Below are 15,836 nucleotides of genomic sequence, written 5' to 3' on the forward strand. Positions count from 1 at the left end.
AGGGTGGAGAGGATGCCAGGCTAGAGCTTTTGTCCCCGGAGGGGTTTGGGGAGCGGGGGGCGGTTGGTGGCCTAGCTTCTTGCTGAGTTTTCTTTCTGTCTCTTTAGACTTAAAAGCAAAAATTCCCATCTGTACACCCGAGCCAAGGTCCCACAGACTGAAAGGCTGGTGAGGGGGACACACATGGCTTCAGTCCCTAACAGTGGTCGTCCTGGGGGAGGGGCCTGGTAGACACACGCCCCCCCCCCCAATTCTCTAGCCTAAGGCAGCAATTTTCAACCAGTGTGCCACAAGAATTTTTAGTCAGGGACACTGGCCTTTTTCTTTTTTTCTTTCTTTTTTTTTTCTCATTATAAAATATTTTTAATCTACAAACTATACAACTATGACTAATAACAGTGCTTTTTTTCTTAGACTGTCAATTTAAAAAAAATGATAACAGCCAACACAATAGTAAGGTGTGAATGAACCAAAATTATACCTTTTTTTTTTTGTCAGATTGGCAAAAATATGTATTTTTTTGGTGTACCGCAGAATTTTAGTAATGTTTATGTGTGCCATGAGATGAAAAAGGTTGAAAATTGCTGCCTTGCCCTGGCCGGTGTGGCTCAGTTGGTTGAGCGTCGTCCCATACACATGCCCAGATTGCATGGTGTGTACGGGAGGCAACCAATTGATGTTTCTCTCTCTCTCTCTCCCCCCTCCCCCTTCCCCTCTCTCTAAAATCAACAAAAACATACCCCTGGGTGAGGATTAAAACAACAACTACAAACAAACAAACAAAAAGAAAATTGCTGCCTAGGGCAACAGCACTGAGGAAGGACCTCAGGCTCCCTGGGGCACATGTCCCTTCTCTTATGATGCCAGCAGGGGGCGCTGCCTTCCCACAAACGGGCCTTGGTGGCCGCTCAGCGCAAAACATTCCCAGGGTGGACACCCCTTCCCCCTTCCCCATCATGGGCTGCCTGGCATTTTCCTTCACCAAAGGCTCTGGCCCCACCTCATGGCCAAGGGGTAGGGTCGGAGGATTCTCCTCGATGGTCTACAGTGCCTAGGTATGCCTGGTGGTACCCCTTGGGGCAAAATGGAGGTCCCTGAAAATGCATCTCAGGGCCTCTCCCAGGCTCTGGGTCACAGACCCCGATCTCCCGCGGCCAAAGAGAACTAACCACAGAGCACACAGCGGGACCTCACTCATTCCATCCTTGCTCCAGCCCCACACAGGAGCCAGGGACAGAGGGTGGCTGACCTGCCCACGGACTCAAATGCAAGGGGCAGTTCAGAGTTGAGGCTCCTGACTGCTACATGTGGCGTGCTCGTCCTGCCAAGGGCAAGGCTGCCAGCGTCACCGTGAGGGCCTGGGGAAGCTACTTCAAAAGAAGCCAAAAATCCAGACAGAATTTCATGTGGAAATTCCAATATTTAAAGCACTTGTGTTGGTCACACACTTCTGCCTGCAGGCCAGACCTGGCCCCCCACCTCCCAACCCCCGCCCAGGCTCTGGTTTGGGATCGCAGGCTGTTGTCCACTGTGAGATGGAGACATTGAGTTTTAGTTAGGAAAGGCCTCAGAGATCACCTAGAACTTCCTTCACAGTGGAAATGGCCTCTGTGCTCTCCATGACTGTAGCCACATGTGCCTTCTAAGCACTTGAAGTGTGGCTAGTGTAATGGAAGGATTAAACTTTTCTCTAGTTATTGAAATTTAAGCAGCCACGCGTGGCCATGGCTAGCTCATTGGGTAGGGCAGCTGGAGGGTATTTGGAAAAGTGGGGGTTGGGGTTGTCATAGTGACTGGGATGCTACTGGTGTTTACTGGGTGGGCAGAGATGCTACACTTCCTGCCACATGCTGGACAACACGCTCAGGGGGAGACCTGCCCGGAGTCCGACCCGTCTATTGACTGAAGGCCAAATGGAGGCTCATGGTGTGTGTGTGGGGGGGGGGGGGGAGGGGCTGGCAAGTTGTGGGGGAAACGAAGCATCCCCAGCGTGGGCCGTCGGGGGATGGGGGTGGGGGTCAACGGCCAGCTCCTGGGCTTCCTGTCCTGGCCTTTGGAGAAACTGCCTGGGTACCCCCTTTCCCCCACCTTGATGCGCTCTGGGACCCTCTTCCTAAAGAGAGGCTACACTGGAGCCCTACCCCACTGCCCTAGCTGTGAGCCTGCCCCTGCCCCTCCCTGTGAAGGACAAGAGGTTTTGGGGACAACCAGGTCCCTTCCAGACCAAGCCAAAGCCCTAAGCTGGACCCTTGCAGTGGTTCTCAGCCTTCCTAACGCCGTGACCCTTTACTACAGTTCCTCATGTTGTGGTGACCCCAACCATAAAATTATTTTCGTTGCTACTTCATAACTGTACTTTTGCTACTGTTATGAATCATAATGTAAATATCTGATATGCAGGATGTATTTTCAGGGGTCTCGACCCACAGGTTGAGAACCGCTGCTTAGGGTCTCCCGAGTTGCACAGCAGGGGGACAACCACCAGCGGCTCAAACTTGGGGACTCCCTCAGAGGAGGAAGACTTGGAGTTAGGGACAAAGGCAGCTCCAGCAGGGTCCCCAGCACCTCCTCACCGGCCCCAGGAACAGGGATCTGCTGCCAAGCACAGAGTGGCTTTTCTGCTTACCCCTCCCTGCTTCCTGAGCCAGGTCCAAAACTGATTAAAACTAAGTAAAAAGCGCTGCCCAGGGAATGACAAAATTGCTAAAATTCTCTTTTCTTCCCTCATTCTATTGTTCTCTCTCCATCTGGTGCTCCAGAGATCAGCTAAAGTCACTGGTTACTGTGGAAACTGACCCCCACTGCACCCCTGGTGCCCACCCGCTGCAGCCGCCGCTTGCCCCCAGGCCCAAGGGCTCCTGGCTAGGCTTGTCCAGCTCTGGTCCCCCACCGCCGCCGCCGCCACCGCCGCCGTGCACACCTGCCTGCTCCCTGCCAAGGCCCAGGCCCCTTTTGGGAACAACGGGGAGGAAAACTTGCCTCATACTCTGACTTGGCCCCACCGTCCAAGCAAAGTGAGCAGAGAAAGTGCAGAAGGGAAAGCACTGGGAGGCGGAAACGGGGTGAGCAGGGAGGGCTGGAGGCTGTGGTCCCGGAGAGCAAGCAAGCACGCAGCAAGCAGGGGAACAGCCAGAGCTGCAGGCAGCCGGCGGGCGGCAGGGGGGAGGGCGGAGGGCGGGAGCGCTGGAGTCCTGCAGCCCGGTGCCAGCCCCGAGCTGGGAGGGAGGCCCGCAGAGGTGCCTTCCTCTGGCACCCCCTCCCGCCCTCTGCCAGCAGGGCTCTCCCGGGCTCCCTGGCACAGAGTGGAGGGGGCTGGCTCCAGCCCCTGCTCGGAGCCATTGTTTTTCTTCTCAACACCCCCAAGTTCAAGTTCATCTGGGTGTTACATCATGTCTGGTTGCTCTTGGAAACCAGACGGGTCAGACGTGACTCTGGGGAAAGGGGGTGGGAAGCTGGAGGGGGCTGAAGTTCCCCTCCCCTCCCCTCCTTGCCACTAGGGAGCTCTGAAGTTTGCAGTTTGACAAAGTTTTTGGCTGTTGTTTTTTTTTTTCTTTTTCCGAGGGAGGGAAAGGAAAAGGGAAAAAACAAAACCTCAAAACCACACATACAAAACTTCTATCCACCAACTTTCTCCGGACTCAGGCCTCAGAGCAGAGAGGGAGCAGGAGCTGACAGAGGTGGCCAGGGCCCTGGGTGGAGGTGGACTTCCCCAGGGCTGAGGCCTCCTGGCCCTGGGCTCCCAGGGTGGTACTTTTATAAGAAGAAGTGCCACCCTATGCAAGCTGCCTTTGGCCTGCTCCCGAGGAGGGTGCTCTCTGTGCCCCAAGGGCCCTGGGCACTGGAGACTATTCCCGGCCTCTCGGGGACAGGCATGGGAAAGGCAGGACGTGTGTGTGTGTGTGTGTGTGTGTGTGTGTGTGTGTGTACATGCCTATGCAAAGCAGTGTCCAGGGTGTCCAGCAGGAGGGCTGGGGGTGGTTGGGTGTTTCCTTGTGAGAACTGGAGACAGATGGGAGCAGGACGGGGGGGGGGGGGGGGGCTCCAGAAGCTTGGTCACCCTTCTTTCTAACAGGACTCAAGGGGAATTGGGGGAGGAGCCTCCAGGGCACAATGAGACTTGCCCTGCCCCAGTGCCAGAGTCTCTGGGCACGTGGCCCACCAGGCCAGCTCTGTCCCTCCTCAGCCCACCCAAAGCCAGGGGAGAGGGGGGGGGCTGGGGACCAGGGCTTCCCGCAGAGCAGGAGGAGATCAACGAGACAGATGCTGTCCCACCCTGACTGGGCCTCGGCTTCCGTCTTTGCTTCTCTCAGGCCTGGCCCGGAGTGCCTCCAGCCTTGGGTCCTTGGCCCCTTCCCCAGGGCCGAGGTTGTCAGAACTAATTATCCAATTAGCTGGTTAGCCAGGGGGCCTGGGAGCTGCCTGGGGAGGCAGGTTCAGCTGGGCGTGCAAAAGCCTGGATCCTGCAGCCCGGCCCCAAGCCCTTCTCCCAGACGAACTCCAAGACCCTGGCCTCTTCCCTGACACCACGATGCCCCCGGTGCCTGCACCCCCTGCCTCCCCTCAACCCCCATGCTCGCCTCCACACTCCTACCTGAGACTGCTGTGGGATGTTCAGAAAGTTGCCGTCCCGGGGTCCGATGCTGACAAACCGGTTGGCAGAGGAGGCGCCTGTCGCTGCGAATGCTGTGGGAGCAGGAGAGAGAGGAAAGAGCCCCGTGAGGCCGGGGGCCCACCTGGCACTGCCCTTGTGGGGCTGCTGAGAGGGAGGCGCTGGGTTAGACCACGCTGTCCAGCTTTAGGCTGGCGGTGGGAAGGACCGGCCAGAGGGGCCCCTTCGTCCTCTTACCAGGAACACACACCATCCACCACCCCCAGCCTCTGCTGGAGCCAGGCGTTCTCTTTCCTGGCCAGGGGTTGGGAGGGGCCCTGGAGACTTCAGCTGAGATCCCACAGACCCAGTTCTCCCCCCCCCCACTCCCCCTCCCCCCACCCCCCGCCCCCCGCACCCAACCAGGCACTGAGCTGGGCCAGGATAGCCCTCCTCTCCAAGCACTGAAGGGGGTGACCTTGCTTTCCCACTGGTCCTCTCAGGTCTGAAGAGAAGGGAGGCGGAAGGGTGGGACTCTGGTGGACTGGTCCCACCCTGCCTGGGGAAGGCTGTTCTCAGACCACCTCTCCAGCAGGGGGGCTAGTTGGGTGCTACACCTCTTACTACCCTGGACAGTCCCAAGGACTGGGTCGATGGTCCAGGGAACCTGAAGGGGCCCAAGGGAGGGCTGGGCCAGACGGGATGGCTTGGAGAGGGATGTAGGAGTTGGCTGCCAGCGAGGGCCCAGGGGTGACAAAGCTCAGGCCTGGCAGGCATTCTCTTCCTCTGATGGGTGAGCCAGGTGCTATGGCCCTGGGTTTCCCCAGGGTCTGAAACAGGCCAAGGCACAAGAGGAAGAGGAGGCTGGAGGCGCTGGCGGAGCCCCCGGGCTTGGGTGCCCAGGGCAACTGTTCTGGGGTCTGAGGGGCAAATGAGCCCAACACCCTTGAGCTTTTCTCAGGAGGAGCTCGGCAAGCTCCTAGGGGAGGGAAGGGGCCCTGCAACCCCAGGAAGGAGGAGACCCCCACAGGGGATTATGAGGGTCACAGGCTGCCTGGGAGTCCCCCACCCCCTGCCCTGTACCACATACACCCCAGGGACCCCATGCTCACCAGCTTCTGTCCAGAAGTGCCACCCTGTAGCCTGGTCCCCTCTCCCACCCTGCCCACCTCCAATGACCATGACCATGACTTGATGTCTTATGGCGGATGCAGATGGGAAGATGGCATGAAGAGGATGGAGAGGGGGAAAGAACTCAAACCATGAGAGAGAAGGTGAGACAGAGAGCGCAAGACGGAGAAAAGTAGTGAGATGGGCCACCCCTCCCACCCGGAAGTCCTGGCCTGCGGCCTGCCAGCCCCCAGAGCGCCCGAAGCGCTGCCCACACCCCACCGGCCCTGCCCGAAGACGGCACACCGCCCACCCGCCGCCTCTTCTGTCCCTCACGTCGGGTCTACCTCGGGCCTCCCAACTCAGATTTTTCTCTTCCCTTGGACAAAAGTTGTCATTGGTTTAAACAAAAGAGAGAGAGAAAGAGAAAGAGATGAAGTAAGCCAAGGTCCAGAGCCCTCCCTCGTCCTCGGAATATCCAACCTGGGGAGGAACTGAGGGAGGGGAGAGGGAGGGGGGAGGGAGGGAAAAAAGAGGAACAACGAGAAACCAAATGTGAGGCTGAAGGGAGGGGTCAGGGCGGGCCTGCTGCACCTTCTCGAGGCCTGAATGGAGGGGAGGGGGGCGAGGCAAAAAGGGAATGGTGGTGGCGTCGCCTTGTGGTCACATTAAATTTTCTTGGTGTGGGGGGCACGACAAAACAACAAAAAAAATCAAAAAACAACAAAAAAACGAAAAACAAAAAATACAGCAATCAGGCATGAAGATGGCATGGCTGCGCCTCCCGGTCCCTTCCCACCCCGGCCAGCACCCCGGCCTGCGCCCCACTGTGCTCCCCCTCCCGCCCCCCAGGGGCCTGGGCCAGGGGCCAGGGCCGGGAGCAGCGGGCAGGGGGCCTAGTGGTGTGCTGGCTGGTGCGCCTGAGGCCGGGGTGGCCGTGGTGGGGGGCTCAGGTTTGCTCTCATCCGAGCGGGAGGCTCCGTGGCCGTCTCGGTTGGGGGAGACTGGATGATGGGCAGGGCGTGGGGGCTTGTCTGTTTGCAGTGGAGGCTGTCTGGACGGGCTGGGGCGTGTGGTTTCCGTTTCATCGTCCACTTACAAGGTGATGGAGGAGTCAAGACGGCGCCGTCTGGGGCAGTGCTGGTGGATTTGGAATCAGGCATAGGAAGGGGCACAGGTCTGGCCACTGGAGGCGGCGGCGGTAGCAAAAATGACCCCGGGACTTTGCCCTGGCCGCTACCGTTGGGCTGCGAACAACATAAATAGAGTGACGCATGAAGGCACATCACACACAGACACACGCTCCCCTGCGCGGCCACGCCAGCTCGCTCCTGAGAGCGGGCGCTCCCGGCGGACGGTGCGGAACAGGGTCCTCTCCTCCGGGCACAGGGTGGGTGAGGGCGGGAGGCCTTGGTTTGGTCTCTCTGGTGTTTCTCTCTCTCTGTTTTTTTGTTTTGTTTTTTTTAATCTTTCGTGGTCCTCTTCTGAAGTTGTGGGAGGAGGAAGGGGGTGTCCGACGGGTGGTTTGTTATTTCTTAGGGAATGTGTTTTCGGTACCAAAAACGTGCCGCCTACCCACAGACCAGCTGCACCTAGACTCTCACTCCTGAAGACCTTCTCCTCTGACAGGAAAGATGCACCAGCTTTCCTCCTCCCTGTGTCCCCCCAACACACACACGAGCCCCCCCTCTGCGGGGGCAAACAGTTACCCTGGGGTGGGTCTGGTTGACCCAGAGAGGACTGCCATCCTCCACCCCACATCATGGCCTGCGGGATGCTGGGCACTGGGGGGCTTGCCCTCAGCTCCAGCAGCCCGAGGACGGTGGGGAGCTGGTCCTTTTGCTATGGAAGAGCCCGGGAGGAAATCCATTGCTGCCATTCATTCCTTAGCGGACATCCTTGTACAAGGCTCTCAGACACCAGGGTGCCAGGTCACTAGATCCGTTCCTTGTCTTTCGTTCCGTCCTGTACCTCAAACTCCTGTGCGTGGCCTTGCGTGCGTGCGTCAGCCTCGGAGCTCCCAAGGACCTAGGCGCCACAGGCGAGGCAGAGGTCCCTGGAGAGACCTCCCTGAGCTGGGGGCACGTACCTCCCCCTGCTCTGGGCAGTATCCCCGAGGACCACCAGCAGCCGGAGTTCAGGGGAGCTGGGCCAGAACTCTTCATCCTAAACTGGCCTCTCTCTCACGGGGCAATGCTCTGCCCTCCCAGCCAGCCAGGTGTGAGAACTTGGGAAGTTTCCCTGCTCCTGCTTCAGCTGGTAGGCCACCCCTGCGGAGCCCACCCCATGGATGTCTGCCCATCTTTCTGTCATCACTGGTTGCGCCTGGACAACGACAATGAGACTTGCAAGAGGTCTCCCCTACGCCGGCTGTGCTCACCCGCTCAGTGCCCTGGGTGCCTAGCTCTGTGCCAGGCATATTACTCATCTTGTGTTCCGTCCGCCAAGGAACCTGTCCGGCAGCAGTTCTCGCTTGGGGGCAGTTCTGCTCCCCAGGGGGCACTGGCCGTGTCTGTAGACATCTCGGTTAGCACAACTTCCGGGGGCTGCTGCTAGCCGCTGGTGGGTGGAGGCAGGGAGTGCTGCTCAGCACCCTATAATGCCCAGGGTGCCCCCCAGGACGAGGGCTCATCGGTCCAAAGGTTCCCAGTGCTGCAGGTGGGAAACCCTGCTGCAAGGGAAGCTCCGCCCTCCCGCCCCCTTTCACAGCTGGGGAAGCAAGGCTCTGTGCAGCGACGTGGTTGATGCAGTCGCTGGGCTGTGACTGGTGAGGCCTGAAGTTCACAGCCGTGTCTGTCTGACTCCATGTCCTATGGGTTTTCTCCAGCAGGTGCAACAACCCTCCTCCTAAATCCCAAGGTGCCCAGATTCTTCCTGTCTCCGGAAACCTTCCACGGCTCTGACTGCATCTGACATAAAGGAGGGTCTCCCCAGTTGGGATTTAAGGACCCCATGGTGGAGACCCTCCCAGCACTGGTGCCCCTATAGCCCCTCCTCTCAGGTACATCCCATTGCAAACCGACTGGGGCTTCCAGACGCAGCCTCACAGTTGGGCTGCGCACCTGCTCACTGCAGGGCCCTCTGTCTGCAGTGCCTTTTCCTACACTTCCCAGGCCTGCTCACAAAACACTGTCTCCCACGTGGGGACCAGCCAGATTCCCTGAACCACCATCCACCTCTCTCTGCCCTGTGGCTCCAGGATGCTCTTGACCTCCCCTGGGACCTTTAAAGCAGACTGCCTGCCACCCAGGCTCCCCAGCGAGTCACAGGCCACCTCTGTGTGGCTCAAGCCTGCGGCACTCAAGTCCCAGTGACTGAGTTGAATCAATAGTCACCCCCCCCCCCCCCCCCCCCCCCCCCCCCCGGCCCGCTGCACATTAAAACCACAGAGGCCCATGCTGACTCATGTAGGCCACGCCCCTCTGAACTCTGGCCGTTCTGCCCACCATCCTTCACCTCTAGTGACCAGCGTAGGTCTGACATCGTCCCTCCAAGAGATCCCTCCTGGACTTGGTTGTTCTTGCCCACTCAGAGGCCCTGACAAAAGCAAGCAGTGGCTGCTGGTCCTGGGCTGGAGACCCTCGGTGTCAAGTGTCCTTTCAGAAACGGTCCCTCCAGTTCCAGACACGGGCCAGAGGGCTCTCCAGCTCTGCAGGGTTGATGCTGAGACACGAGCAGCAACTGCCTTCCCTCCTTCACACGGCCTATCTGGTTCCTATCTTGCTTTTCCACCAGGGCAAGAAACTCCACAGATCACAGCCTCTCTCCTCTTCTCCAGGCGCCATCCTGAGCCTGGGCCCCGGGGAAGCTGGAACATGGGGGCTTCCGCGGCAGCACTTGCTCCCGGGGCAGCTTCTACCTCCTTCTCCAAGCACCCGAAGGGCATCCCCAGAGCCAGTCTATTCCCAGGAGGATCTAAAACATGAATCCTACCCAATAAAGCTAATCCCAGCTTGATATGGCTGAACATCAAAACCTGCTGATTTACAACATTCGGTCTCTAGAAGCAACTTCCAACCAGGCTAGGATGTCTCTGCTCTGGTTGGGTTATAGGTGGACGTTGGTAAAATCTCAAGGTCTTGACTTGCAGCAGCATCTTACAACCTCACGAGTTAAGAGCTATAAGCGCAACCCGGCCGGCGTGGCTCAGTGATCGAGAGTGAACCTATACACCAGGAGGTCACGGTTCCATTCTCAGTCAGGGCACATGCCCGGGTGGCAGGCTTGATCCCCAGTGTGGGGCGTGCAGGAGGCAGCCAATTAGTGATTCTCTCTCATCACTGATGTTTCTCTCTCTCTCCCCATCTCCCTTCCTCTCTAAAATCAATATATATACATTTTAAAAGAGCTAGAAGTGCATGCTAGTGACAGATGAAGAGGAGGGCTTGCCTGGCTGCTCCAGCATTGCTGGTGGAAGCTGAGCCAGAACCAGGCCTCCTGCCCCTCACTGAGCCCTGGGACCTCTCCCTTGCACTGGTGGTCTCTTCTCTCTGACAGAAAAAACAGCTTTCTGTTCTTTGCATCTCCCCTGAGCGGTGTCTCCGTTTGGCCTTGGCCTTGACTGATGTGGTTCTTCTCAGTCGGCCTCACACTGGGGTCTGAGGCTAAGCCATAGGGGGCACTGGGCATGCCTTCTGCAGATCATCTGTAAAACCTTTGTACGCACACACACATTTTTCTGTAAAGATGACCTGCAACTTCAAGCTCTCACGGGAGTTAGTCATTTACTCCTCTGGGCTCTGGATCAGTGGTTCTCAAAGTGGTCCTCTGACCAGAAGCAGCAGCAGCTGAGAACTGGGAGAGAAACGCAGGTTCTCAGGCCCACCCAGACCGGCTGAATCGGGATCAGGTGAGACCCGGCCACCTGCGTGCCCGCCAGGCCTCCGGGTGATGGGTGACGCCCTGCGTGCTGGCTTCTCCTCTGGAGGTGGCCAAGGGGCAGGTGCCGCCTGTATGGCCACCCCCTGCCGCGAAGTCAGCTGCAGAGCCTGGGCCTCCGGTGCTCCCCTCCCCCCCCAGCATGGTGCCGTCTCTGGCCTCCTCTCAGAGGCTGGGCCACCTGGAGCAGGCTCACTGCAGACACCCCCCCTCCTCTCTTGGGCACCACAGGCCACAAGAAGAAACCCAGAGAGGCTGATGCCCAGCCAAGCTAGCCTCCCTGTCTAACCAGGGTGGCTGTTCACCCCCGTCTGTAGCTTTTTGTCCATCGTCTGTTTGGAGAAAGCACCTGCCTTGAGAAGAGAACCTTCTAGGCCAAATGAGACCTTAATCTTGAACAGTCAAGTCAAGGGAGAGGGTCAGGACTCAGCCGTCAGGATGCCCGGGGGAGGGACCAGCTCTCCGGGCTAAACTGGTCGCCCAGGTTGGTCTCACTGAGTCCCAGCCCCGGCTGTCTCTGTAGGTGAGAAGGCAGGCAAGGCAGGTGGAGGGAACACTCCACACCCCAGAAGTCCCAAAGGGCCTGGTACAGGGGCTGGCAGTTCCCAAGGACTCTGCCGGCATCTCTGGAGAAAGTGCAGTAGCTGTCGGGGGTCACGTTCACTTTGCCCTGAGTGCCCCTGAAGTGAACAGAGCTTGTCCAGAGAGGTGGGCAAGCCTCTGAGTGTGCTAAGGAGCTGCAGAGCCAGGAAGAGAAACCCTTAAAGGGCCCAGGGGGAAAGGAGCTGGAAAGCAGAAGGAAAGAGAGCAGGAGGGAGGGAAGACGGAGTGAGGAACCCCCCATCAATAATGCCCCCGCACTTAGCAGATGTCCGCCCTGTGTGGGGCACCTGAAGGGCCGCCCCTGCTCTCCCTGGGTGTGGTCTGGCATGAGTCTGGCCCTTTGAATGGCCTCCCCCCCTAACCTCTCACAGGGAGCTCCAGGCTGGACCGGCTGGGGGACAGGAGCTGGGCCTTCTTGCCATGCAGCATGCTGCTGGGAACCAGCACCTTTCCAAAGGTCGAGAGACCACTGTGCCCCAACCCAGCGCGGTCTCCCGGGGACGAGGTGAGGACCACTGTCCCCCTGCAGGGCTGTCTCTGGACCACCACTGTTTGGAATAATTCCTTTCCTGAGTGACCCCGAATTTCTGCTGGTCAGTGACCTGGGTCCTAGGGCTCAATGACCGAGAACAGCAGTGCCCCACAGCCCCCACAGAGCTCCACGGGAAGCCAGTGTCTCCCAGGCTGAGGAGCAGAGCTGCACTACAAACCTAGAAGCAACCTGGAAACCGCCTGTTCAAAGTCCTGCCAACCGGAGTCTCCATGCCAGCCCCCGTGGCCAAGGACGCTGCCCAGCACCCCACGCTGCCCAGCACAGCCTCACACCACAGAATGATGAGCAACCCCAAATGCCAACAGTGCCACCGTGGGGAGATTTTGATCTAGAAAATCCTTGCAGCCCCGAGGCTTAAGAGGGGTGTTAGGAGGTGAGGGTCCTGGTCTGGGTGGCACAGCTCATGGGTGCCCTCCTGGGGGAACAGAGACTGAAGAGAGGGCCGGGAGCCTGAGCAAGGTGTGGGCCCTGCTGCTGCCCCCGCCTTTCTGGACGGTGACAGAGAGGCTCCGGCACGATACACAAACCCCTACCGCAGACCAGAAAACTAAGGTGTCCGCGCCACTGGCTCCCTGCTGCTCCCGTCCCGGGTGGGCTCGGCTCTCGGGCCCTCTCCCTGTGATCCTGACACAGACGGACAGACGCAGAGATGAGCTGTGGTGGGGCTCCGGGGCCTCTGGACTCACCTGTCCGGTGGCCTGGCCCGAGCCATCTGAGCACACAAACTGCACAAACTCCTTCAGCGAGTCCTGCCCGTGGTGGTGGTGGTAGCGGATGGTCGGGTGCGTGAAGTACGGGCTCGACTGCTGGATGATGGATGTGGAGGGGAAGTGCAACGCTGACGCTGTGGCCCGAGGGCTCCCTGCATGCACGTGGGCGGGAAGAAAAGGGCATCAGGGTGGAGAAGATGAGGGAGACGCCCTGAGGAAAAGGGAGAGTGGGCGGGAGCAGGGCCGGGACCAGGGTAAGGAGAGTGAGGGTCTGGCCTCTGGCGTGGACGTTGAGACAGCGCAAAAAAGCCCTCAGTAATCAAGGTAAGGAACATTTTGATGCGTATTTTAAAAAATCCAATTGGCAAACGGGGGCTTGCACACCCATCAGCTGCTTGTCTTGACAAATAAAGTTTGATTGGGACCAGGGCCAGCGTTAACGTGAGGCAAACGAGGCAAGGATAGCATCAGATCCATCTTTTGTTTAAAATGTTTATATTTGCTCTTTGGTGTTTTTTTTTTTTTTTGCGATAGTTTTATTTTTTAAGAATATTGCATTAGCTCTAGCTGGTTTGGCTCAGTGGATAGAGATTTGGCCTGCGGTCTGGAGGGTCCCGGGTTCGATTCCAATCGAGGCACATGCCAGGGTTGTGGGCTCAACCCCCAGTGTGGGGCATGCAGGAGGCAGCTGATCAATGATTCTCTCTCGTCACTGATGTTCCTATCTCTCTCTCCCTCCACCTTCCTCTCTGAAATCAATAAAAATATATTTTGAAAAAGAACGTTGCATTAAAACATCATTTATCCTGACGACTGAATTTTGGGTGCCCCCTTAGAGTTTGCGCCCAAGGCGAGGTCCAGGGCTAGGATGGGAGCCTGGATGAGGGAGGAGAGGAGACAGACACGACCCCCGCACCTTGCAGGACGAAATGTGCACATACATCTGCGCGTGAGCAGGTGTGCACCTGGCCGCTGCTGCCTCGGCCACGTTCTTGTGTGCTCAGCCCATCACCCTTGCACATGCGTCCTTGCACACGCAACTCCCTTCCCGGTCCAGGCCCCAGCTCTCCCCCAGCCAGTCCTCTCCCTCCCGTCTGTTTCCAATCAGCTTGCTCTTGCTCTTGGTTTCATTAGGGGGCTGAGGAAACTTGGCTTTTCTCTGGAGTTCATAAAAGCTGAGCAGAGCTGGGCTCCCTGCCCCCACGCTGAGGCCACCACGCCCTGCCCCAGCGCAGGCTGCCTCTGGGCTCCCAGCCAGGAGGCCCTGAGGAGGAAGCCGGGAGGGTAAACCTTGCCATTCTCTGTGTCCTATAGAAGGGCCCAGGAGATGGTGGGCGGACACAGGGTTGTGTCCAGAAAAAGTTCAAGCCTCTTTCTGCCAGATGGGTGCCGAGGTGGGGGTAGAAACAAGAGCGGGAAGAAGCAAATGAGGGGGTGGTGAGGACTCGGCTCCCACAACTTCCTGCCTGATTCCATCCCCTGGGAAACATCACGGTGTCCTCCCTGCCAAACACCTTCTCCCGAGGCTGAAGCAAGAGAGCCCCCAAGTCAGCAGCCAGTTCCAGTCCTGGGAGAATAGCCCAGGTGCCACGGGTGATCCCTGGGTTCCCAAGTGCCCTTTCAATCTGCGCCCCATGCCCACCTGGGTTGGTGCGGGGAGACCGGACCTTTGCCCAGGACCCGGGAGAGCAGCTGAGAGGAGGGCGGAGGGAGAAGCTGAGCTTTCCCAGCCACAGCTGGCGAGAGGAGAGGAGAACCCGGCAGGCCTGAGGGCAAGTCAGGCCTGTGCACACATCCATGCACACACATCCCAGCACACGTTACGCAGCCATGTGCACACATGCACTCAGTGCATGCATACACACAGGCACCCGACACACATGGAAGCATGCACACACAAGTGCACACGGGGAGGGAGAAGCAAGTAGGAGAGCACTTGGGAATGAGGTGAGGAGGCTGGGTCTCCAGTCAGTGCTGCCGTGGGAGGAGGGCCCGTCCCCTCGCCCACCCACTGTCAGACCACAGCCCCGTAGAGAGCTAGGGGCCCTCACTCTGATGGACCTGGCCCCTTCACCTGGCTGGCTGCCCCTCGGTGCTCCGCCACCTCCCCGAGAGTCCCCCTCCGGGCCCTCATGTCTCACCTGGTCTGACTCCAGCAAGCACAGGCAGCGGGTGGTGAGTGAAAGCCATGCGCGGGGAGCTGCCCTGAGAGGAGAGGGCACTGCAGAAGTCCAGCTTTCCTGACTTCTTTAGAGAAGCCGGGCCTGGGGGGAGGAATCAGCAACACAGGGCAGGTTTAGCTGGGCCAGGGCGGGAGCGGGGGAAGGCAGGAAGCCAGCAGCTCACTCCTCTCCTCAGCCCCCTCCTGGCTGCCCCTTCCCCCACCGTGCTCCCTCCTGCCACCTTTGCCCCATCCGGCTGTTTCTCAGGCCCCGTGTGCAGCCCAGCCGGCACTGGGTGCCTCTGACAGGAGAGGAAAATGAGGCACTTGGGTGTGCTGGGCCGGAGGTCCATCTTGCCTCCTGACAAGCCGATAATGAGCTCAGGGGGCACAGATGAAAAGGTGGGATCCAGGAGCAGGGGATCAGGAAGGGCCCTGGGGTCAGAGCTGGCCAGGCAAGGATTGCCTTGGCCAAGGAACCCAGAGGTTGGACTGCCTTTGGATGGGGCATTTGTTTTGCTGCCAGTGCCAGAGATGGGGTGGCATTCAGCAGGAGACAGGGGCACAGAGGACACCCCTTTAGGACCCTCTGTGCCCAGTGAGCACCATATCCAAATGACACTATGTCAGAGCACAGCCCGGGGCCAGGTCCTCTGTGGGAGTTTGATTCTTCTCTGGGCTGGGCCTCAGAGGCTGTGCCTAGGCTGGGAGGGAGGGGTAAGGTGGAGCTGGAGCAGATCTCCAGAGCTGCCATCTTTGATGCACAAATCAAGTCAGTTTGGGTGGGGGGTAGGGGGCTGCAGAACAGAGAAATAAGAGCCACTTTAACCACAGAGGGAAGAGGCGGGGGAAGGGCGAACTCCCAGCCGCCAGAAGAGGTGTTATCTGGCAGCAGCTGTGTGCCACCTGATAGCTGGCACAGTGAGGGGGGGAGCGCCCCCACCAGCTGTGCACAGCTGTCCCCTAGGCCACACAGTGCCTCCCCAGCTGTTCCCTGTCCTGCAGCTGGGCTGCTTAATTGGCGATTTGTCTCAGCGCAGGGAAACAACACAGGAAGCGGGTGAGGAGGAAAAGAGGGGAAAGCGAGGAAGCTGGGGTGTGCCGCAGGACGATGTTGAGAGCCGTGTGTGGCAGGACTGCAGGAAGCAGAAATGGTGGGCTCTGCAGCAGACAGCCAACAAAGAAGAGAGCAGGGCCTGGGGAGGAGGGCTCCTGGGAACCAGGTGTAGGCCG

At 58.8% G+C, this 15,836-nt stretch overlaps 1 protein-coding gene across 5 annotated transcripts in view; it reads right to left on the reverse strand.

Annotated features, from left to right (window-relative positions):
* The window catches only part of NFIX (nuclear factor I X), a 93,557-nt gene that overhangs the window by 2,760 nt on the left and 74,961 nt on the right, over positions 1-15,836 (reverse strand). For 3 of the 5 annotated variants that reach the window (XM_036302699.1, XM_036302700.1, XM_036302698.1), the window contains exons 7-10: positions 14,584-14,706; positions 12,419-12,594; positions 6,798-6,945; positions 4,592-4,683 (exon numbers count right to left, since the gene is read on the reverse strand). In XM_036302699.1, the coding sequence (XP_036158592.1) occupies positions 4,592-4,683; positions 6,798-6,945; positions 12,419-12,594; positions 14,584-14,706 (539 nt within the window). The remainder of the gene's footprint in view (positions 1-4,591; positions 4,684-6,797; positions 6,946-12,418; positions 12,595-14,583; positions 14,707-15,836) is intronic. The other 2 variants (XM_036302702.1, XM_036302701.1) reach the window with 2 other exon arrangements.

This window comes from Myotis myotis, unplaced genomic scaffold (genome assembly GCF_014108235.1).
Source record: "Myotis myotis isolate mMyoMyo1 unplaced genomic scaffold, mMyoMyo1.p scaffold_m19_p_32, whole genome shotgun sequence".
In the NCBI taxonomy this organism is placed as follows: Eukaryota; Metazoa; Chordata; class Mammalia; order Chiroptera; family Vespertilionidae; genus Myotis; species Myotis myotis.